The 25,450-nt window shown below is 35.6% G+C and overlaps 1 protein-coding gene and 1 pseudogene across 1 annotated transcript in view; one reads left to right on the top strand and one right to left on the bottom strand.

Annotated features, from left to right (window-relative positions):
- Positions 1-4,087: 4,087 nt before the first annotated feature.
- The window catches only part of Commd1 (copper metabolism domain containing 1), a 179,864-nt gene continuing 158,501 nt past the window's right edge, over positions 4,088-25,450 (bottom strand). The window contains exon 3 of the mRNA XM_027934561.2: positions 4,088-4,308. Coding sequence (XP_027790362.1) covers positions 4,201-4,308 — 108 coding nt within the window. The 3' untranslated portion in view covers positions 4,088-4,200. The remainder of the gene's footprint in view (positions 4,309-25,450) is intronic.
- LOC114091952 (small nuclear ribonucleoprotein G-like) lies at positions 5,231-6,861 on the top strand (annotated as a pseudogene).

Below are 25,450 nucleotides of genomic sequence, written 5' to 3'. Positions count from 1 at the left end.
TAATATAGAAACTGTGTGGTAACATTAAAGGAATGAGATTTTAAAAAAATATTTCATCCTAAAATTCTTTTAAAACAACAGTTTTATCTTCTTCCACTTGAACAATCAAATTCATATTTCTCCCTTTTGTCTCTCCCCCACTTATATCCTGTGAATCAACAGAACTTAAATCCCTCACACCACCAGAAAACCAAAACCAGTCAAGAGTAGGTGAAAGAAAAACAAAAGCCCAAATTACAGGTCTTAGTGAATAAATGATGCAAATATGCATATTTTACTATCTACTCATGTGCAGCTTTAGTAATTTATTCTGATAATTTATGTACTGAACTTTTAAGTTCTGTTAGCTGGCACCCTTATCTGACAGGCAGCAGGCCTAAGCAGATTTCTTTGCAATAAAGGCTAGCTCAGTGTGACATACAGCTTGATGTTATGTGAGACAATTAGGGTCATCCCCATGTAAGGGCAAATTGACCATACTTAGATAAAATTGCTATTTCTCAAATTTTGAAGTTTAAAACTATACACCCTATAATTAGAGTTAAGCATAAGCTAATTATGTTCTATTTAGGTTTTCCTTTCTAAAATATGCCACCTTAAATTTCCACCTTAGCTGTAAAGGTGGAAAGCTAAGAATTGTAAGAAAGCAGATGTCCCAAAAAGGGGTACAGCATTCTGTTCTCTTAGGAAAATATCCAATCATTTCTCAGCTGATCCTAGGATTCTTTCTGTATCCTGGTCCTTTTCACTGGTCTAGATATTTACTGTTCACTTCAGAAAACAATTATTTTCTAGCATCTGTTTAACATTTATTTTCCTTTGATATTTATATTCTGTTTTCCAAATTTTTACCCAGGTCTAAAAAAAGAGCTTCAACAATTAATAGCTCCACATGATGTGAGCTATTTAAGACTTCAGATACTCAGTGTCATCCTTTGTTTTTCACCGTCTTCTTGCATTCATAGGAGAATAGTTAGGATAAGGTTTTTTAAAATGCTGTAGTTCTTTTTGAATCATCATTAAAATAAGACTGGGAAAAGAGAAATTATATAAAGGAAAGTGGAGGCCACACTGGTGGAATTCAGGTCTCCACTGATAAAGCTGATAAATCGGAACCAGCGCTTCCAAGAAAGCCAGCCCTGAGAACAAGGCCAAAACCTGCTCATTATCAACATGAAACTACCAAAGTCTGGAGTTACTTTCTGACTAGATTTTTACTTGGCTGGATTCTTTCTACAGACTGAAGCTAAAATGCTTATTGCTGAAGTAATTTTGACAAAACCTGATTCAGGCTGAGAATTATTTTGGTCTTTCATTTTCTGAACTTGAAATAGTTTAAATCTAGAATCACCAAAGTAGAAAACCTTGTAGTGGAGTAATGGAGTCTCTGGGATCTTTAGTTCTCTTCCTAGGTCCTTTCTTCATGCTTGCATTGTAAATGTCTCTTGCAAAAATTTACAAAAAAATCTTAGTTTCACAAAATATAAAAAATAATATACAATCAGGTAAGAAATAGAGTGATTTATTCTCATACTTTCTGAGAGGGAATACAAATTTATATAACCTTTCTGAAGAGCAATTGGACAATGTTTATCAAAATCTTAAAAACCACATATTCCACTTCCAGAAATTTATTCATGGAAAGTAAACTCTTTTCATAGTTCTCTCCATTATCTCTGTACATAAGGTTGATGGGTCATTTCACAGTTCTTGTTTGTTTCTAAATTTTTACAGTAGACTATATTAAAATATACTCCTTTTACAATAAAAAATCAATAAATATAAAACACATCCTATTCAAAACAACTTTCATTCAAAAGTGGTCAGTATTAAGTGTGGAGACCATCTTTGGCATTTTTTTTTTTTAGTTATTTTGAAAAACATTAATGATAAGTTTTTAACAACCTAGGGACTGGGGATTTAATAAACAAAAAAACTCATGCCCACTTTTGTGACTATTACTTTCACAGGATAACTTAAACAGATTCGAACAACACTAAGTGGCCCATGGACCATTCCTTCATGCTTCCACAGACTTTCATGGGCTCTCTAAGTCAATATTAATATGGTAGCTATACTTCTTCCTTCTAAGACCATCTGGAATTTATTATCTGATGAGATACTCTCCTCCATTTTACAGCAGGAGAAATTATCTAATGTGTCCTTGATCACATGGTGGTAGCCTGGGGATCAGAAAGCAGGTTTTAATAGTGTTGTTTTATTTTTATTTTTTATTTTGCCAAACCACATGTCTTTTCTGAATCTACTTAAAGTACTGTTTCAAGATGTTTTCTGAGGGGCCCATAGGGGCTACATTTAAAACCTCTGGTCATTGTTTGCTAACTGCTGGGATGGTTTCAATCAGGAAGAAGCCAATATTTTCAGTTTGAGTGCTGGAAAAGCTCTTAAAATGTCTCTAAACGATTTAAGAGAAGCTCCTTAACAGAAAAGGACTTATGCTTGTCCTAGAATAAACTCATTAGAACTGACATATGCTGCAACCACAGACCAAGAGAACCACATTTTTTGAACACATTATATCCCAAAATCAAATGAGATTTCCAAATATCATCGGTATTAAATGACAAAGCTGTTCAAAAAGGGCTACAGCTTCAATATGCTGGTTGACATCCTCCTTCACCTGGAATATTCTTTATGTTTGATAACATATTATGGTTTAGATATTAAATGTCCCCTAAATTCATGTGTTGAAGGCTTGATCACCAGCCCTTGGTGCTATAGGGAGGCAGTGGAACCTTTAGGAGGTGGACCTAGTAAAAGGAAGTTAAATTATGGAGTACGCACCCCTGTTCTATCCGGCTTTTTTCTTTGCTTCCTGGCCATAATGAGATGAGCAGCTTTGCTCCAACATGTGCTTCTCACCTTGAATATTCTGCCTCACCACAGGGCCAAAAATAATGGTGCCAAGCAAATATGGACCTTTGAAATCATGAGCCAAAATAAGTCTTTCCTTTTTTTTTTTTTTTTTTTGGTGGTGCTGGGGATTGAACTTGTGCTGGCCTTGTGCATGTGAGGCAAGCACTCTACCAACTGAGCTATAACCCCAGCCCCTTCTGTCCTCCTTTTGATTATCTCAGGTATTTCTGTCTCAGTGATGGAAAGTTGACTAACCCCCTTTTCTACTAGGACCTACTTTTTATTATACTAGTTTTTCTTGAAGACATGTTCTGGAGGAGGCTTTGTTTGATAAGTCAGGTAAATTTTTCTGAGGTAAAAGACTTCTAAGTAGACATTTTCCCCTCCTCACAATCCCAACTTGAGTCAAGAGAAGGAAGGGAGTCCCTTTGTTTGGAGGCCAATTTAGTTTTATGCTCCAGAAAGGTCCAAGTCTCAGTAGCTGAGATCAAACAAAATCCCCCCAAACTTAGGCAGAACTAATTCAATTATCTGCATCAGTTTGAGGAGAATCTTATTAAGGTCAGGTAAATCTCTTCTGGTTCAGGTAGCTTTCTCTAAGCCGTAGCTTAGAACACATGATACTTTTTAAAAAATATTTATTTATTTTTTTGTTTTAGGTGGACACAGTATCTTTATTTTATTTTTATGTGGTACTGAGGATCAAACCCAGTGCCTCATGCATGCCAGGCGAGCACTCTACCACTGAGCCCCAGCTCCAGCCCCAACATGACACTTTGATGAACACTATATTTGCATGACTAAAATGTTTTCTTCCCCCTTTACTAATTCTTGCATGATTTAACATATATAAACTCCTAAAATTTTTCTCAGGAATAACCAAAGGAAGGATTACCAAAGATGACCCCACATAGCCCAATCCTGATTCCAAGTCTCTGAGGGTAAGGCCCTAAAAGCCTGTTTTTTCTTTTTGTTTTTATTTGGTTTTGTGTGGTGGTAGTGGTACTGAGGATAGAACCCAAGGCTTTACAAGATAAATAAGTGTTCCATCCCCAGTACCCCCATCTTTAAAATAGTCTAATCTATGCTTTCAGAAAATACACCTTGTAGTTCTTCTGCATGCTGAAGTATGAGAACCTTTACACCAGAACAACTATAAGAGTGAATGAAAGGGAGTGAAAGAAATCCTGGCAAGCAAAAGCAGGCAAGATTTGACTTTTAAGGATTTAATATCAATAGGGGAACAAGATTTTAAAAAGGTCAATAGGGAAGGATTGTGAATATTGTTTCAATAACTCCAAGTCTTTCCTACATCAACTTCAGTTAGGCTGGTTGCATCAGTGTGCTGATAGTTTCTTCTACCTCTGAGAGCTTCTTCAAGATTTGGTTGACTTTGATCTCATCAAACTCCAAACACAGAAATTCAGATTCCTGTAAAATATAAAAGGATGTTTTAGAAGAGATCCCTAAGATAGCTAAAGTTTTTCATCTGGCAAGCTCCAGAGTCCCAATGCAGCAAGTCCAGCTCAGGTCTTCATACCTAAGTGATATATTACCCCATAAAGCAAATCCATACTACACTCTAAATGAAATTGCTTGTATGATGGTGTTTCATAAAATGTAAAGAGATACACAGATCTCAGGTACTCTCATTATGAGGAATATAAAAATTTCTTCCCATTTGTCATCTAATGTCATCCTATAATAATTTTAAGTAATTACTCAAATATTGCTATTTTATAGATGAGAACTCTAGGGTACAGAAAAGTTAACCTATATCCAAAAAATTAGAAAATGGCAGATTGGGATTATGAACTCCCAGTGTTGAGTGACTCCAAAATCCATGTTATCTCCACAGCACCCTGTAGACTAACAATGAAAGGAGGATTTTGATTTGCAAGTTAGTCTGGGTTAACTCAGATTTAGTGGTTAAGCCAGAAATTGTTACAAATTCCTTGGGAAACATTAGTCAGACAATTAAAATACCCAGATATTGAAACAGCAACAAATATTTCTGGGGTCTTTCCACTTACTACAAGATTTCTCTCCTAAGATTCCCCAAATAAATTCCCTTCAATCAATGTTAGGATTACTAAATAAATCATATATATATATGATTTATTTATTTATTTCCGATATACATGGCAGAATTTTCATGTATATCGGACAAATCCTAGGTCTGCAATGTTTTGAGAGAAAGGGGAAATTACATGTATCCAAGAATGACAATATTCAAGATCCTTAAGAAAAATAATCCACTAATTTTACAGTAGTAAGAATCCAACGAGATCATATAACCCAATTGCTTTGTTTTCTAGTTAATGAAATTAACATACTGAGCAAATTAAATAACATGCCGAATCGCTCTGTTTGTTATTGCAGAGTCACCAGTTAATGCTTTCTTTTCTACATTTTCTTCTTTATATATTAAAGGAGATCAGAATATGTCATCCCAAAATATGTCACTTTGGAATATGGATTATTTTGTGAACCAAGAATCAACAAGTGGAGAAAGTCTTCTTAAAGTTTCCTTTATCTGAATAAAAAAGCAGAAACTTCTGAGAAATGAAGACTGCCTTATATAAATCCCTCCTTTTGTGGTGTTTTATGGAAATAAAGAAGATGGAAAGTTGGCACCAAGATGAGTCTGCATAAAACAGGCTCACTAGCTGGACCTGAGGGTAATCCCAGCTACTCAGGAGGCCATGGCATAAGAAATAAAGTTCAAGGCCAGCCTGGGTAACCATCAGAGACTCTGACTAATAAAAGAAGAGAGGAAAAGAACTGGGATTATAGCTCAGTGGTAGAGAACTTGATAGTGTGTGCAAGGCCATGGGTTCAATTTCTACTGCAAACAACAACAGAACAAGCTTTACTAAAAACCCTAATCTACCATTAGTTCCCCCATATAGTTATCTTCCCATAATTTACCACCCCTAGTTACTTCATAATTTATCACCCTTTTATTAAGATGGTATATAAGATTTCAAGTCTAACTGCCTCTTTGGATTTTTAAATATATATATTTTTTCCTGTATAGCCCTTGTGGACCTAATATTGAAAATATCAACATCAGTAAAAATTGTAACTTTTTCTCCTGTTGATATTTTCTCAGTTTAATTTATAGGTTTCATGCAAAAAACCAGGAAGGTAGAGGAAAAGCTTCCATCCTACAATACCACAGCACTTCCCACTCCTATCCCCAAAGAGGCAGGTAAAAGATAACCAACAAATCTCTTCACAGCCTAAATCCTTAATGTTTTAGATCAAACTCATTTCCTACCAGGATCTGAAAGTATAATTATTATTAGTCTATAGAATAACTGAAGGTGGCTATTAAGCAAATGTTTGGTTCTTTCCATCCATATACTAAATAACCTCTTTGTGTATAACTTCCATTTAAATGATCTTATCTAGGCCCTATAAGCTATACCTGAGTGAGTCTTCTGCAAAACAATAAAATTATAAAATAAAAAGATAAAATAATAAAATTAGAAAATAAAAAGACATGCCATTAAATACTTAAGTGGAACCATTTAGAACAAATTCAACTGAACAAAAATTCTATAATTTTCTATGCTATTACTATTTCTCACTTAAAATTTCACAAAGCTGCTATCAATTTATTGATCTCATTTATCAATATAATACAAATTTGGCAAGTTCTAATGTATTGTGTTTTCTTTTAAAAATGATAAAATTGGTGAAGTAGGCCGCCAATTCCATTTCAAAGCATCTCTGTGCTTGCCAAGTAGACAAAATGAGCAAAGTTAACCCTCACAAAAAAAAAAAAAAAAAATACGGAGAAGTTATTGAAATTAAATGGTGGCAGACATGTCCAGGGAATATTGCAGGGATTTGACTCCATTATGAATCTTGTGATAGATAAATGTGAAGATGGCAACTAGTGGGCAACTGAACAATATTGGAATGATGGTAATATGAGGAAATAGTATCATGTTAGAATCCTTGGAATGGGTATAAATAATGGCTGTTCAGCAGAGAAATACATGTCCTCTCTTCAAAGAGCCTATTTAACTATGATATAAAAATCAGGTCATATACATTTTCATATTAAACTTTTTGTTAAATAAACTTTTAATAGTTAGAAAAAAAGAGATAAAGTTGGGGGAAAGAAGGTGTCAGTAGGAAACAGTACCTTAGAAAACAAGTACTAATTAAAGAGATTCATGTAAAAAAGCTGGCTAGATTTTATAAGACTCATTTGCAAAATTTTTCTTTTGGTTTCATCTGTTGTTATAGAGACTACTTACTAAACATAAACTCTGGCCATAAAGCCTGTTGTCTGGCCTGTCTTTTCATAAATTTAAATAACTCTCTGACTTACAGGTATGCAACCTATATATTCTGTGTTTAACAACTAAGAGACAAAGAACATGGAGGTAGAGGTTAAAATTGGCACTGGCTTCTTGAGATACAATTTTATAATAAATAAGATATCCAGTAGTTCTGAAATTGCCCATCAGAGAAATTCAGAACATCTTGATAAGTAAACTTGTATTCTCCACTCATTTCACAGTTACTGGGGTTTTCTCAGAATTATCATTGATACTGCTCCTTAACTCCTTCATGATACCTTGAATCCCAAAAATAGCTCCTCTGCAGCAAAGATATCCAAGTTCCTAAGTAACCATTTATTGAAAATTAAAATGTTATAGTTCCCTGAAAACTGTGCTGATTATTCTCCATTTGTCCTATCATATCCATTCTCTACCATTCTGTGCCTTGTTTCATGTCCTGTGAAGCTGTTTTCCGAAGGCACTGTCACTCTTTTGTTCTCTAGCCGACAGCTGGGTTTAGGCAAGAAGAGAGAGAGGTCATAAACTTTTATTCCCTAACCCCCAACTCCTCTTCCTCTGCCATTTTCAACATTGTCTATGTAGGGATATTATTCTTCTTTTCCTACTTTACTTACTGACCTCAATTACTCCATCTGATTCACATAGAGCGGAGTCTCTTCAAGTGCAGAATAATGGAATACAAAACCCAAAGAGGAGGAGAACAAGGATTTTTAACATGCCTAAATTGATAAGCCTTTTCAAGTGATTCCCCTTTCATAGGGAATATGTACAAGACCCCCCAGTGGATGCATAAAATCACAGATGGTAGTAAAACCTAAATACACCATGCTTTTTTCCTATACATATGCAAGCTAACTTACTGCCTTTTACATCTTAATGAAGCACTTATGTTACACTATGGCTGTAATTTTTCCAGTATGAGGTGTGACAATAAAACTAGCATGAATTTCTTTTTCTTTCTTCATTATTTCATGGATAGAAAATTTTATTCTCACTGTGGACTTCCATAACCTCAGCATATAATTTTTCTTATTGATAACTTCTCATTTGTTATTTTATTATTATTTTTAACTGACACATAAACAAATAATATATATTTACGGGGTAACGTGATATTTTGTTACATGTATATATTGTGTGGTGTTTAAATTGGATTATACATATCTATTTCCTCAAACATTTATAATTTCTTTATGGTAAAAACATTGAAAATCCTTTCTTATGGCCTTCTGAAACATAAAAAAATATCATCTCTAGTTATTCAACTGTGCAATAATATACCAGAATGTCTTATGCCTATCTAAGTATAATTTAGTACCTATTGATCAAACTCTCCATCTTTCCTTCTCCAATATTCTCTGCAGTCTCTGGTAACTACCACTCTATTCTCAACTTCTGTGAGATCAACTTTTTTTTTTTTTGGTGCTGATGATTGAACCCAGAACCTTACACATATTAAGCACACATTATCACTGAACTATAATAAACATTTTATTTTTATTTTTTAGTTTAAGGTGAACACAATATCTCCATTTTATTTTTATGTGGTGCTGAGAATTGAACCCAGTGCCTCACGCATGCTAGGCAAGCGCGCTACCACTTGAGCCACATCCCCAGCCTGAAATAAACATTCTTAAAATATTTTTGTAGTTGTAGATGGACAACACACCTTTATAATATTTATTTATTTTTTTTACATGTGCTACGCAAATGCTCTGCCACTGAGCCACAACACCAGCCCTGAGATAAACATTTTAATATTCAATATGAGTGAGATCATATAGCACCTGCTTGTGCCTGACTTATTTCATTTAACATAATATCCTCCTGTTCCATACATGTTGTTGCATATGACAGGATTTCATTCTTTGCTATAGCTGCATAGTATTCCATGGCGCATGTATATATATACATACGTACATACCACTTTTTAAAAATCCATTCATCTATCAATGAACACTTGTCTTCATTTCTGGTTATTCAAATAGTACAAAATAAACATGGGAATAAAGATGTCTCTTTTGACATACTGATTTCATTTTCCTTTGGTATATACTTAATAGTGGGATTTCTGGATTATATGGTAGATCTAGTATTAATTTTTTGAGGAACCTCCACAGAGTTTTCCATAACAACTGCACTAATTTATAATTCCACCATAGTGTGAAAGTGTTCCCTTTTCTCCACATTCTTACCAGCACTAATTATCATTTGTCTTTTTTTTATCATAGTCATTCTGATTGATATGAGGTAATATCTCATTGTGGTTTTGGTTTGCATTTTTCTGATAATTAGTAATGTTAAACAGATTTTTTTTTTCAAATATCTGTTGGCCATTTCCATGTCTATTTTTGAGAAAACATCTATTGCCCATTTTTTAATCAGGCTATTTATTTTTACTATTCAGTGTTTTGAGTTCCCTATATATTCTAGATACAACCTCTTATCAGAAGTATAGTTGACAAATATTTTTCTCCAGTACTGTTCTCTCTTCACTATGATGATTTTTTTCCTTTGCAGGAAGAAACTTTTTAGTTTGATACATTTGTTTATTTTTACTTTTGTTTCCTGTAGTCTTGAGGTCTTGTTCAAAAAATTCTCAAACATTCCAATGTTCTGAAATTTTTCTCCTATGTTTTCTTTGTTTTGTTTTTAATGGTACTGGGGATTGAATTCAGGGCCTCACACATGCTAAGCAAACATTCTACCACTGAGCTGTATCCCTGGCTGCTTCTAGTATATTTACTTAATTAATTTATTTTTGGCACCAGGGATTGAACACAGGGATTGGTACCAGGACTGAACCACTGAGCCACATCTCAAGCCCATTTTTATTTTTAAATTTTGAGACATGGTCTCACAAAGTTGCTTAGGACCTTGCTAAATTACTGAGGCTGGCTTTGAACTTGCAATCCTTCCTGCCTCAGCACCACCCCCAGTCCCACATTTATTTATTTTTGATAATGGGAATTGAATGCAAAGGTGCTTTGCTACTGAGCTGCATCCCCAGACCCTCCCCACCTTTTAAATCTTTTTGCTTTGAGACAAGGTCTTGCTAAGGCTAGGCTCAAACTTGCCATCCTCCTGCCTCAGTTTCCAGGTTGCTGGAATTACAGGTGTGTCACCATGCCTGGTTCTTCTAGAAGTATTTTAAGTATTTTCAGGTCTCACATTTAAGTTTTTAATCCATTTCGAGTTGATTTTTTGGCATCTGATGAAAGACAGGTCCAGCTCATTCTTCTACATGTGAATATTCAATTTTCTCAGCACTATTTATTGGAAGACTGTCCTTTCTGCAAGGCATGTTCTTAGCACTTTTGTCAAACATCAATTGGCTGCAGTGGTGTACACCTGTAATCTCAATGGCTTGGGAGGCTGAGGCAGGAGGATTGTGAATTCAAAGTCAGCTTCAGCAATTTAGCAAGGCTCTTAGCAAGACCCTGTCTCTAAATAAAACATAAAAAAGGACTGGGGATGTAGCCCGGTGGTTAAACAATCCTAGGTTCAATCCTCAGTATTAAAAAAAAAAATCAATTGGTTGTAGATGCATGAGTTACTTCTAGGCTCTCTCCTCAGATCCACAGGTCTATATATCCTTTTTGTAATGGCAATATAATGCTGTTTTGATTACTACAGTCTTGTAGTATATTTTGAGGTCTGGTAGTATAATTCCTCTTGCTGTATGTGTGTGTGTGTGTGTGTGTGTGTGTGTGTGTGTGTGTGCGTGTGTGTAGCAGGCACTGGGACTGAACCTAGGGGCTTATGCATATTAGGCATATTCACCACTGAGCTACGTCCCAGATTTTTATTTTTAGTATGTATGTATGTATTAATTTATTTATAGACAACAGGTCTTGGTAAGTTGCTCAGACTGGCCTCAAACTTGGCAATCCTTCTGTCTCCATCTCCTGAGTAGCTGGGAGTACAGCCATGTGCCTCTGTCTGGTGTCTCTTGCTTTATTCTTTTTGGTCAAAGTAGCATTGGCTATTTGGAGTTTTCTGGTTACACACAATTTTTAGAATTTTTTTTTCTAGTTCTATGAAAAAATGTCATTGGTATTTTTATAGGGATTGAACTGAATCTATCAATTGCTTTGGGTAATTGGAACATTTTAACAATACTGTTTCTTCCAATCCATGAACACAATATGTTTTTCCATATGAGTGTGTATTTGTAGCTACTATAAATGGAGACTGTTTTCTTGATTTATAGTTAATTTGATACTGGTGTATAAAAAGGCTACTGATTTTTGTATGTTGATTTTGTATCCTGCAACTTTGCTCAATTTGTCTATTAGTTCTAATAGTTTTTGGTAAAGTCTATGGGGTTTTCTAAATATAAGACCATGTCATCAAACAGTTATAATTTGACTTCCTCTTTTCCAGTTGGATGCCTTTTCTTTCTCTTGATTGGTGGCTCTGGTTAGGACTTCTAGTACAATGCTGAATAAACGTGGTAAAGTGGGCATTTCTGTCTCAGAGCTTAGAGATTAAGCTTTTTTTCCATTCAGTATGATATCAACTGTTAGCTTATTATATATGGCCTCTATTATTTGAAGACATGTTCACTCTACTTAATTTGTTCAGTTGTTATCATAAAGCATTATTGAATTTTATCAAATGCCTTAGATTCTGCAGCTACTGAAATCATCATATGCTTTTTGTCCTTCATTCTGTTGGTATATTGAATTATGCTTACTGATTTCTGTATGTTGAAACATTCTTATATCCCTGGGATGCATTCTACCTGAACAACTTTTTTTTTTTTTTTTTTTTTTTTGAGGCTGGGGTGGGGGGATGGCAGGAGAGTGTGCTGGGGATTGTCTGGAACATGCTAAGCACAACCTCTACCAGTGAGCTACACCCCTAGCACAAAGGTGAATAATCTTTGTTTAATGTGTCCTAGATTTGGTTTGTTATTATTTTGTGCAGGGTTTTTCTCTTCATGTTTATCAAGGATATTGGCTTAACAAGCTTTCTTTTTTGTTGTGTCCTTGTCTAGTTTTGGTATCAGGGTAATGCTAACCTCACACAATAAGTCTGGAAGAATTCCTTCTTTAATTTTTAGAATAATCTAAGAGGAACTGGTATTAGGTCTTCAAATTTGGTAAAACTCAGCAGCAAAGTCATCTGATCCTGGGCTTTTCTTTTATGGGCAACTTTTTATTACTGATTCAATCACATTAGGTGTTATTGATCTGGTTTTCTATTTCTTCGTGATTCAATCTTGGTGAGGTTTATGTGTCCAGGAATTTGCCCATTTCCTCTAGGTTATCAAATTTGGTGGCTATTATGGTTTGCATATAAGGTGTTCCCCCAAAGCTCATGAGTGAGACAATGCAAGAAAATTTATAGGTGAAATGACTGGGTCTATGAGAGCCTTAACCTATCAGTACCCTAATCTACTTGAAAGGATTAACTGGGTGGTAACTGTAGACAGGTAAGGTGTGCCTGGGGGAGGTAGGTCACTGGATCTGACTATATCACAGCAATCCTGCAAAAGGTTTTATAGAAAGAGATTAGAATTATTGGGAGAAACTTGAACTGCTACTTCACACAACTATTTTTGAAAATTAAGCCAGAAAGGCCTTTTATTTGAAATATTTTCCTCCCTTCAATGAAAAGGACTACATTATGTCTTTGAAACATAAACACTTTTGACTAGCAGTAATGCAGTCCATAACACTTTTAAATTAAGTAAATATCAGGAGATTTGGCCAAGTGAATTGCTCAGTGGTAGAGGGCCTTGGTTTAATCCTCAGCACTAATAATAATAACAACAACAACAATGATGACAATGATGATATCAGATTTATTTTCTCCCAGGAAGAACTCACTCAAGTAGCCTGCCTTAAAGCTCATGGTTTACACATTAAGAGGGGGTTGGGGGTAGAGGCTGTACAGGTGGGAACAAAACATAAAAGGAGGAAAGTACCAAACGCAAATCCCTTTCCTTACCCAGTAGCCCCTATCAGATGCACACACATATCCATAGTGAAATATCTTCAGTTACTCAGATCCCTTGATTCATACCCTCCCTGTCCTTCTAATTATCCATTCACTAAGGCTGCTAGGCATTAGGAAAATCTAGGGACCTTACAAAATGGAAATTAGCAAGATAAACTCAAAAAAATGTCTAAGCTTTCCATTGCTATAACACATACCACAGATAATCAACTTATTTTTTTTAAAAAAAGTTTATTTTGGTTCACAGTTTGGAGGTTTCAGGCCATGACTGATTGGTGCTTCTGCTTTGGGCCCAGGATGGCACAGTATCTTAGGGTAAGAGTGCTTGGAGGTAGTGCGGGCCTATTCACTTCACACAGGGAAGTGAGACAGAAGCAGGTAGATGGTCCCACTATCTTACTCAAGGGCATACCTGCAATGATCAGAGGACATCCCACTAGTCTTCACTTTTAAACTTTCCATCATCTCTCAACAGTGCCAAGATGGGGACTAGTCTTTTAAACAGAAGGGCCTTTGGGGGACAAATCAGATCCAAACTATAGAAAAACAAGGCTGAATTTATACATACACACCCACAACCACCTACAACTTACCCGCAAAATACACATCCTTTTGCTCCTGTGTTTTCACTTTTATCTATAGGCTTGGGGCTGTGAGCTAACAAGGCAATGAAACTGCAAGAACACTGTCAACTCTAAGTTGTTTTAATTTCTAAAAAAGAAAAAAAAATGGGGGGCTAGGGTTGTGGCTCAGCAGTAGAACATTTGCCTAGCATATGTGAGGCACTGGGTTCATCCTCAGCACCACATAAAAATAAATAAAAAACATAGAGGAATTGTGTCCATCTACAACTAAAAAAATTAAAAAAAAAAATTAAAAAATGGAATATGTCAAGATTCTTCTCTAGGTTTAAGATTTCTTAGCTGGAAACAAGATACAGACATGATTTAGAAGAAAACTAGACAAGCTTTTCCTGCTGACATGTGGACAAAAGAAACATGTATTTTGGCTCAGGCAATGCTGACTTATTTCTAAAAGAGAGAAAAATAGTTTTGTTCTTACAAGAATGGGTGGAGTGGACCTATCATTGGATGAATTACATACAGTTAAAGATTAGCAGGGTGCAGTGGTGCATGCCTGTAATCCGAGCAGTTTGGGAGGCTGCAATGGTAGGATCCTAAGTTCAAAGCCAGCCTCAGGAACTGTCTGAAAATAAAATATTTTTTAAAAAGGATGGGGATGTGGCTTGGTGGTTAAGCACCTCTGGGTTCAATGTACCAAAAAAAAAAAAAAAAAAAAGATTAACACTATTATTTTCCCCCAGAGTGTTCAAAACAGCCTGACATGCATTCTACTCCCTATTATAAGTCAGGGAATAATGAAAGAGACATACCATTGATCATCATTTTATTATAAGAAACCAACCAACCAACCCACCCACCCAGAGATGCCCCAATTATGGAAAGGCCAGAATTTCCAGTTTGATGCAACCCATCTGACTCTTGAGTCTGGTCACTTTTGAATTTGATTAGGGTACATTTAGTAAAATAAAAATTCATTAGGAATACTAAATTTTATGTTGTGTACATGAGCATGAGGATCTAAGTAAACCTTTACAGGAAATTTTAGAAATATTCAACAAAACAAAACAAAACGTAGCCAAGTTATATAAACACTAAAAGCTGAATACCAATGAATCACTGGATAATTTCTATATTTTTTTCAAAACATCATACCCCGGTTTATTTTACAACTTCTCATTTTTTTTTTTTTTTTTGCGGGAATTAATGTTTAGCTGTTAAGATTTTCTGTATTTTGAAAACCTTTGGCTGAAAAATATTTTGGTATAAAACTATTTTTAGGTACTCTGCTTTGATCTGCAGGAAGCCACACTAATTTTTGACAATGGACAGAGTACCTAAGGAATGACTATTAAATAGCTGCAAGGCAAACCACACTGAAGGAAAGAGAAATTTCACTTAAATCTTTCAGAAACCAAATGACAAAACTCCTAGAACATTAAAGAAAGAATGTTGGGCCTGGAGTTGTAGCTGAGCAGTAGAGCGCTTGCCTTGTACATGTGAGGCACTGCATTTGATTCCCAGAACCACATATAAATAAGCAAAATAAAATAAAGGACCATCAACAACTAAAAAAATAAAAGAAATTAAAAAAGAATGTTGCTCATTTTAGATTGAAATTCAAACTGAAACTCATCATCATTCCTAATGAGGTAAATACTAGAGCAAACTCATTTGCAAACAGTCCACAGTATATTTACATGAAAGGAATTGAGATCACCCCTCCCCCACAAATTAAAGTCATCTAGAGTCACCATACTTGAACATCATTAGTGAAGCTGCACAAACTACGCAACAGCACTTGCTTTCTTAGGGGTTTCTAATAACCTGCAGATTAAGATCAGAAACATGGTGTAATACATCTAACATAAAAACAGGAGAGCAATGATGAATGACAAACTTCTTGGCAGGAAGGAAGGCAGAAGTGGTACCAATCAAACCATTTCTGGGATTGTGGGTTTTCTTCAATTAAAGGAAGAACCAACATACTCTACCAACAGCGCCATCTATTTATTTCCAGCATTCTCAATGTGGTTTACGTTATTAACGACAGTATCATTAAGCAGAAACAGGCATAGTTTGAAAATAAGAAAGCAACATATCTCTATCCCTTCTCTAGAAGAAGCAAATAAAGCTATGTAAGAAAGACAAAGTTTGAAATGATCAAGGACAGAAAGATTTTCAAATTCAGAATATGTTAATTCAGGGAGAAAAGTTTTATATTTTGTTTTTGATGGGGAGCTGGGGTTGTTGGAGATTGATTTGGGGGGTTCCCAACTGCAAAATGTCTTCCAATTTGTACCCCTGTATTAGTTTTCTAGGGCTGTCATAATAAAATACCACAGATTGGATGGCTTACACAACAGAAATTTGTCACCTTTCTGTAGCTTAGATGTCCAAGATCAATTGGCCAATAGATTTGGTTTCTTCTGAGCCTTTTCTTTTTGACTTGTAGATGGTCATCTTGTCATGTGGTCTTTTCTCTGTGCACAAGCACCTTTGGTGACTTTCTCTTCTCATATGGACACAACTCATTTAGAACTCAGCACAATGTTCTTTTAACTCAATCGTCTCTTTAAAGAATTTATCTCCAAGAATAATTATATTCTGTAGTATGGAATGGAATTTCAACATATGAATGGGGGGAGCACGATTTAGTCAATAACAACCCTCAGTGCTTAGGGGGTCCTGCACTTATCAAGAATCTGGTATTTGTGGTTGATATGACGAGGACATCAACCTTACGCTTCACTTTTAGTTTGCTGCTCATGTTGTACAAAAAAGAATCTCTAGTAGTTAGTTCAGAAATAAGAAAAAAGAATACAAATACAGAAAGTCCATTTGCTCATTGGCCAGGTCTGCCATCCCAGTTTAACAGAAGCCATATCTGGCCTCACCCTCACCGAACTTTATTTTGAAATATCATTTAAACTATAGTGCTGCCAGGACAGGGATTAGAAAATGGCACAAAGAAATCTCTCCTAATTACATCCTAATTACATCTCTTCTTACATCCTATTAAGTGCCTTGCCTGCCATGTTGTGTCCTAAAGTCTAGACTTAGGATTTGGCACACATTCTGTGACAGAATAATGTGGGCCTGAGGGAAGGAGAAAGGACTTATAGTCACACATGAAGTTAGTCAGTTACCTGCCCCTCTAGTAAGAAGTAGCTTACTGCAAACTTCTGGAGGTGGTATGCAGGGGGAAAAGAAGAGAGGAGGTTGCATCTTTATAGTCTAGAGTTGAATTCTGACATAACTTGCTGGGGACTTTGTTCAAATGCAATAATCAGCCCTCACATTAACACAGTGCTTTAGTTTAGAAAGCCCTTTCACATGCATAATCTCATTTGATCCTTATAACAATTTTGTTAACTAGGAAGAGACAAAATTTGCTCATCTGACTCAAAGCAGATCTTCAAGTCATATCTGGCAGAATGACTTTGTCAGAAAAGTCTTTCTTTTGTAGGCTTTGATACACTGTGACCCTATTTATGGAAAAAAATAAGCATCATTTATTTAAAACTGCCCAAAGTCTATAAACTACAATTTAAAAGTTTATTTCTTTGCAAAAGACACAGCTAGCAATCAGGTCCTAACTAGGGAAGAAGTATGATTCTTCCTTGGTCATCACCATTCATGCAGTAGACTTTGGAAGTAGTGAAGGGAACAGAGAAGTTTGGAGGTAGATGGAATACAAGGATCGTCTCTGGGCCATTGGGAGAAATGAAATGCCACTATTAAAGAAAAATAAGCATGAAAGATAGGAGTTGAGATTGTAGGAAAAGGCTGACAAATCTGAAGACATCAGCAAATTCAAGGAAAGAAAATTATAGTTAAAATAATAAAATATAATGATAACATTAATAAGTAATGATAATTAACAAGGGCTAATATATTGAATACATACTAAATATCAAACCTTGTACACACATTATTTCATGTAAGGATAATTTTATCACATTTTGCAGGGTAGGAAAGATAATATATAACTTGTTCAAAGCCACACAAGTAGTAAGTGGCAGAGTCAGTTTTAAATCCAAGACTGGCTTTAGAACCTGAGCACTTAACTAAACGACAAGACTGACTCACATTTATATACAACTTAAACCCCATCACTAATAGTTACTAAGTGCCCACACATGAACGCTATTCTATGATTCGATTAACCTTTTTAAAAAATATATTTTTGTAGTTGTAGATGAACAGAATACCTGTATTTGTATTTATTTATTTTATGTGGTGCTAAGGATCAAACCCAGTGCCTCACATGTGCTAGGCAAGCACTGTTCCACTGAGCCACAACTCCAACCCTTGATTCAATTAAATTTTAAGAAAGACTCAAAGGACAGTTGAGTGTTGCCAAACAGATACTCAAAGTCAACCTATAGTAACCAATAAAACCCATTTATAGATAAGCACATCCTGGCTCCATTTGGAAAACAGTAGTGTGATGGGGCAGCAATACAGCTTATTAATATACTCATGTACCCAGGTGAGAAACATATTTTATTTTTTTTCAAATATCCATCTTTTAGTTTTAGGTGGACACAATATCTTTATTTTTTACATTTATGTGGCGCTGAGGATCGAATCCAGTGCCCTGCACACGCTAGGTGAACGTGCCACCACTGAGCCACAATCCCAGCCCCCAGAGAAACACATTTTAAAGAGATTAAGTTTTTACAATGGTCTCTTTTCTCTTTCTGTTGGTATGGAGGTTGAGAGGCAGGGAAGATTCACAAGATAGTTAGCTTCTTATTACCATCAGCAGGAGAGCTGAAGCAAGGTTTACCTTTGTTATTCAATAGACCAAAGTGTGATGAAGTTTTGAGAATGAGATTCCTTAAATTAATAGAACCAAATTATCTGCTTACACCCAGTGTTCTCCTATCTGTAATCAGGAGGAATTCCTAATTCTGTCTTCTTGTCTGATCCAAGAACATCAAATTACTCATCTTTTAAAAATCACATCAGAATTTACAGGCACTTTTAGAATGCAAGATGAATATATTAAATTGTGGGTTTAAACCTTTAATATCCTTCATATTGGCCCACATCTATTCCTTAATTGAAGAGTAAGTGATACTGCTGGTTACTGGCAACGAGTTCTGCTTCCTCACATGTTGAAGTTTAACATTAGAAAAGCACAAAGAAGCAAGCATATAAAACAGGGTTTATTTTAAAATGGGTAACATAGGCTTCTCCTGGGATGGGGAAGCTGGTATCCTGGTATCCCAAGAAGTAAGTGTGTTCTGCCTTTTTTATATGTCCTTGGCTTCCTTTGTTCTCCTGCTCTCTTCCCCTTATCTAGGCCCAGGAAATGGCCCATGTGAGATGGCCAAAAGGCGAGAAGCAGATGGACAGGAGGATGGAGTGATCCAAGCAGGAAACAGCCCTCGACATATTAATTAACAACTTTTATAACTACAAGGGTGGAAGAAGGGGTCTAAAGGAATTAACATTTCAATCCCTTACGGGTAGTTTCCAACTTCCCAGACCCAAACTGGTCTATCTGTCTGTCTTTAATTCTGGCTTCATAAGTAGGATTAGGTGAGGCTGAGGTTGTGACTCACTGGTAGAGCGCTCACCTAGCATGTGTGAGGCACTGAGTTCGATCTTCAGCACCACATAAAAATAAATAAATAAAATAAAGGTATTGTGTCCAACTACAGCTTTAAAAAAATATTTCAAGTAGGACTAGGTGGGTGGAATAAAGGGAAAGAGAGCCCTGATACACTCATACATAACATGATCAAGGCTTGACTGACAACCACTAAAACATAAGGAGAATGCAGGTAATATATACACTGATATAAATAAACAAACATAAATAATTAGAAAAAACAAATAATTCTTGACTTTGTAGCTTATCCTTTCATTAAAAAGAAAACATTTAGCACGTTACTCAAGCTTATATTAATAAATAAGAAATATGAATTATATAGGAAAAATACTGTTTGGGAAGATAGTACTAGCCAAACAACTAATTACCTGACATAAAAGTAAGGTTATGACCCCAGTGGAAATATAAGAAAAACATCTTGACTAAAAAATGACTTATGTATTTTCTCTGTGAAATTACTTTGTCTTACTAACTTGGTTTGGCAAATTTCTTTGCCAAAGGAGGAAGCATAAATAGATAGAATATGAACCTTAAATCCTTGTTGAACTGCCTCATCAGCTAGGTTTTGCTAGTTTCTGGAGAATTTTAGCCACATTTATAGAAGGTAAGACATCTGACATTTTTTTTTGTTGTTGTTGCATAATTTCAAATACACATAAAATATAACAAAAATATGACTCTTTTTTACCCACATTCACCAGTTATTCAATTATTTACATTTTGGTATATTTGCTTTATCTTCTACTTTTCTCACAGCCACTTGAGAATAAGTATGGGATGTCATGCTCCTTTATTCCTTTATATATTAAACTTACTTTATTGTTAAATTTCCTAAAGATGAGAACATTCTCTTTTATAGCCAGTTATATAATATTGATAAATTGGGGTTGGAGTTGTGGCTCAGTGGTAGAGTGCTTGCCTAGTATGTGTGAGGCACTGGGTTCAATCCTCAGCACCACATAAGAATAAATAAAGGTACTGTGTCAATCTACAAACTAAAAAAAATCAAAAATATTGATAAATTGAGGTTGAGCATCCATAATCCAAAAATCTGGCATCTGAAATACTAAAAAATCCAAAATTTTGAGTGCCAACATGATGCCAGATGGGGAAAATTCACACTTGGGTCACAGTCAAAACACAGGTTCACTAAAAATACTATATAAAATTATGTTCAGGTTGTTCGAATAGGTTGGTATATATGAAACATAAATGGATTTCATGCTTAGAGTTGGGTATAGTCCCATTATTTTGGTACCAGGGATTGAACTCAGTACCCACTGAGGCGCATTTTTTCACTTTTTATTTTGAGACAGGGTTTCACTAAGTTGCTTAGGGCCTCACTAAGTTGCTGATCCTCCTGCCTCAGAACCTCCAAACTGCTGTGATTACAATGTGCGCCTACACCCAGACCCAAGATATCTTATTGTATGCAAATATTAAAAAATCTGAAATAATTGAAAAACTTCTGGTTCTATGCATTTGGGATGAAGGATATTCAGTTATACTAATGATCTATTAATCTAATTCTGACAATATTCAAATTTTATGAATGCCCCACAGATTTGTTTTTTCCTAGTCTGAAACCAAAGTCATGATCACATACTGCGGTTCAGATGTCATTATTATCTTCTACTCATACTATTATTCCCACAAGGAAAGTCCTCACTTCTAAATTTTACATAGCCTAGAGTAAGTCTTACTTCCTTAATGAGAATTTTCTTATTTTTTTCATTCAAATAAACCTGTTCCTTTCTGAATTTCTAAAAAAACTTAGTGATCTTGTAAATGTAACAACTATTGCACACACAGTATTTTTTTTCTTTTTTTCAGTGCTGGGGATTGAACCCAGGACTTTGTGCATGCAAGGCAAGTACTCTACTAGCTTTGCTATATCCCCAGCCCCTTGTACACGCTCTTATAGTGTCTGATTCTCTGTGTGCGTATATGCCTAGTTACTGATTCCTATCTCCAATGATTAGCAAACAAAGGTTTTGAAGTTGTACAAACCTAAATGAAAATCTAAATCAAAATTCTATCACTTTCTATCTGTGTGGTTGATTAGGTTTTAATTTCCTAATCTTTAAAATAATGATTTTTACAGAATTGATGAGGTTTGTGTAAGGATTTTACAATAACACATCTAAAGCAACTCAGTAGTTTCTGGGGGCAAAACTATTTCTTATGTCTCTGATTTTGCCATGGTACCTTACACCAACATTAAAATTATATTTGTTAGTTAAGCAGTATTTCTTATTTTCCAAAGGGAAAAATAAGTAGTTTACTCTGCCACTAACACACTGTACCTCTAGCAATCTAGACTGGCCAACATACTTCACTGCCAGCCTGAAATCAGCAGCAACATCCTTTCCTCTGAGCTTTGGCTGTGACAGTGGCTAGAGAAGCTCAGTAGAAGAGTATGACGGGGCACAAATGCAAACAAGAACTAGAGTTGCCAAGAACATGCACCTGCTTGGGTGACTATTAATGAGCACTCTGACTAAAAATGTCAGGAACTCAGGTGCAAACTCTCCTTCCTCTCTGTCCATCACTGTCAATCCTGAGAATACCCAAATCAAGCACTTTTCTTATAACCAAATTGAAAGATAATTTTAATATTCAACAATAACATTAAAAAAATCAGAAGTCCACAGTTCAAATGCCATTCATATTTTATTTTCATAATTTCCTTGCTCTTAGTAAAAAGGCAAGGGAGCTAGTAGGTAGAACATTTCAAATCTGTTGTTTTGATATGGTAATCTCAACTTCCCCATCTCTGAGAAAATATCAATAAAGTCATTTATGTTAAATGAAACCTCTATGTCAGGGATTGGAAAAACAGAAGAAGAAGAAAAAAAAACAAGAACTACAGCATCTGTAAAACTTTAAAATATAAACCCACTGTAAGATTTGGAATAAAAAATTGAGTTTTTCTGCCATTAACTCAAATATTCCATCAAAGTGGAATGCAAAAAATCGTGTTAAAGTGATTTGTTACCCCCTCCATCAGCTGGAACTGCAAATGAAAGTCATGTGTTCCTTAGGAGTAAAAAAATAAAAATGAAACAAACAAGAAAATCCCTGTATTCTTCATTTCAAGATGCAAGGAGGGGCTTCCAGTAAAGCTAATAAAGGTTTACATCTGTGATCTAAAAACAAAAAATTCTAAAACAGAACCTTTATTTTTATTTTTGTCAGTAAAGAGTAAAAATACTGTAACATGAACATTAAAATGGTATGTCAAATAACTGTCTATAGGGCAGAGGCCCTAAGTTTGAGACTTTCCTCTGAGAAATACATTAAACAGTTTTAGAAATGTGAACTCTTAATTCAGGTTAAATCTAAATACATGACAATGAAAATGTTATAACCTGAAGGCATTATTAGTCTCTGTTCCTTTGGATATAATGGCCCCTTTGGAAATTTCCAGAAATTCACAAATACTTTATTTATTTATTTATTTTTTTGGTAGGAGAGGGTACTGGGGATTGAACCACTGAGCTTTTACCACTGAGCTACAACACCAGCCCTTTTTTATTTTGAGGCAGGGTCTAGCTAAATTGCCAAGGTGGATCTCAAACTTGGAATCCTCTTGCCTCAGTTTCCAAAGTCACTAGGATTATAGGCATGCACCACAAATACTTTTCTGGATATTTTTTTGGGAAGGTGGGGGACCAGGAATTGAACTCAGGGGAACTCGAACACTGAGCCACATCCCCAGCCGTATTTTGTATTTTATTTAGAGACAGGGTCTCACTAATTGCTTAGCACCTCACTTTTGCTGAGGCCGGCTTTGAACTCATAATCCTCCTGCCTCATCCTCCTGAACCTCCAGGATTACAGGCATGGGCCAACATGCCCAGCTTTTGTGGATATCTTTAATTTGGGGAGAAAAGCTCATCTCTCATTACTCTGATGTGCTGGGGCTCAAAAAATGATGCCCCAAAGTATAGTATTTTGACATGCTAATCTAAAGTAGTCTCAACATCTCCCTGCCTTTCCTTTTGCACCCTGTGTCTTGATTCTCTTTTTTCCCCAAAGTACAGGATGGGGCTTTTCTCTAAAGTTTATCCACTAAAGGCCAGGTCTTCCAGAAGAAAGAAAAAAAGACTAGAGTTGAACCCAAAGCCCAGTCTGAAATTTGTCTCAGGTTAGTGTGTCTATTCTTTAGGCATTCACACCCTCTATGATAACCTCCACCCCAGCTTAGTTATTCTTCTCTTTCCCTTGTGAAAAGCACATATAAGCCTCAACTACCTAGTTCTTGTTTGAGTTTTTATATTTTGGATGACTCCCATTTGCTTGCACATTATTTTGTTTATATTAATTAAATAAATATATTTAAAATATTTGTTTATTATAGCTCATGTTCATCAATTGTTTTTGTTTTCAGTCAAACCTACAGAAGACAAGGGAAGTTCCCTTAGTCTCAACAATTGCATCACTCATGAGATTGTCATATGATGTTTAAAACTTCCGTACATTTAAAGCATTTTGAGTGTTAGGGTTAAAAAAGGAGTCTGTGAATGTAAATTCTGCTATTTTATACCCCATTTCCCTCTCCTTCTATAGGAAAGTCAGGAATTGAGCCCTCTCCATCACTACTATGGAACCCAAAGCAATATTAGGGGGGAAAAAATCAATGATTTGATAATTGGACTATTTGGATTTGGATCTGGCTCTAACATTATTAGTTTCATGACCGTGGGGGAACATATATTTTTCTTAACTCTTGGTTTCCAAATATAAAAAATGGAAAAAATAATACCTATTTTGTAAGAGTGTTTAAGATAACTCATGTACAAGGCCCCACCACTGTTTCCTGTATGAAACAGGCTCTCAATAAATGTTAGGCTCTCTTCCTACACTGTTACACATATCATGTCCCTTGATATTTATAAAGAGACCTACTAAATACTTGGACTAACTGCTCTGTTTTCTCCCCAAAAAGGCAGTTGGCTCTTAATAGTGACAGCCATGTGAAAGACTCTTGGGGCCTGACATTGTCCCAAAGAAACAAAAAAGTTCTCATACTGATGAAAAACACCAACTGCTTCAGGCTACAACAAGCCCCAAACAGTAAATCCCTTCCTGCATGTTTTTATAGTGTTACTTAACATCCTGAGAGCTCTGTGCTCTTCCAAGAGTCTTTTAACCTTGCAAGGATCAGGCACACTGTTTATTTTCCCTTCTAAATAGAGGTCTTTATTGAACAAGACCACCTACTATATTAATATTAGGAATCAAAAAGGGCCAGGTTCAACCAGGAAGAAAGTGACAGTTTTAGGACTAAACAGTAAGCTATTCTTAACCTTTTTAGAATCTGGAGTTTTATACTTTCTGCTCTCAGAAATAGCAGAGTTGCTGATGCACTGGTTCAAACATGTCTGTGTATTTCCCTTGCCTATACTACCAAAGAACTCTTACCATGTGGGAGACTTCTACTGAATGAAGTCCACAGTCTCAGACTACAACTATAATTTTAAAAAGCGGTGCATCTCAAACTCTCCCTTCATATGATAGATAAACTTTGAGACATAGCACCTCTTGGAAAGCTCTGAACTAAAGTGTCTTATAAGCAATGGTGGCTACTGCATCCCAAAACTTACTTTAGGAAACCAGAATATGCCACTTCAACATAACCTTTTTGGCATAAGGACTATTTTGAGAAACTGCAAACACAGTTATCCTTATGTAAGAGAAATTTATATCTAAAAAGAAAATCTCCATTTGTAAGGGTACCCTCTCTATGGCAGCAAGAGGAGGATGACTAAACCACTAAAGGCTCTTAATGCAGAAAGCATAGACTTAAATCTGCATAGTAAATCTTAACCTTTGTTTTATGGTGCTTTCCTGGGCATGTTAATCAGGTCTTTTCCCACATCTTTCTTTACTTTGGAGAATGATGGTATTTAAGCTTCAAGTTTAAACTACCTCTTTGAGGTCTACTGTAGAGACTGACTCATCTCTCTGGGTTATTTGTTTTATATATTGGAGCTATGTAAGTTATTAAACTTGTTTTTCTCTTGCTAATCTATCTTCTTTAATAGAACATCACAGTAAGAACTCATGAAGGG

The sequence above is a fragment of the Marmota flaviventris genome, chromosome 14 (assembly GCF_047511675.1).
Source record: "Marmota flaviventris isolate mMarFla1 chromosome 14, mMarFla1.hap1, whole genome shotgun sequence".
Lineage (NCBI taxonomy): Eukaryota > Metazoa > Chordata > Mammalia > Rodentia > Sciuridae > Marmota > Marmota flaviventris.
Note: the sequence above shows the minus strand (reverse complement) of the source record. Positions and strands in the feature narration are given on the sequence as shown.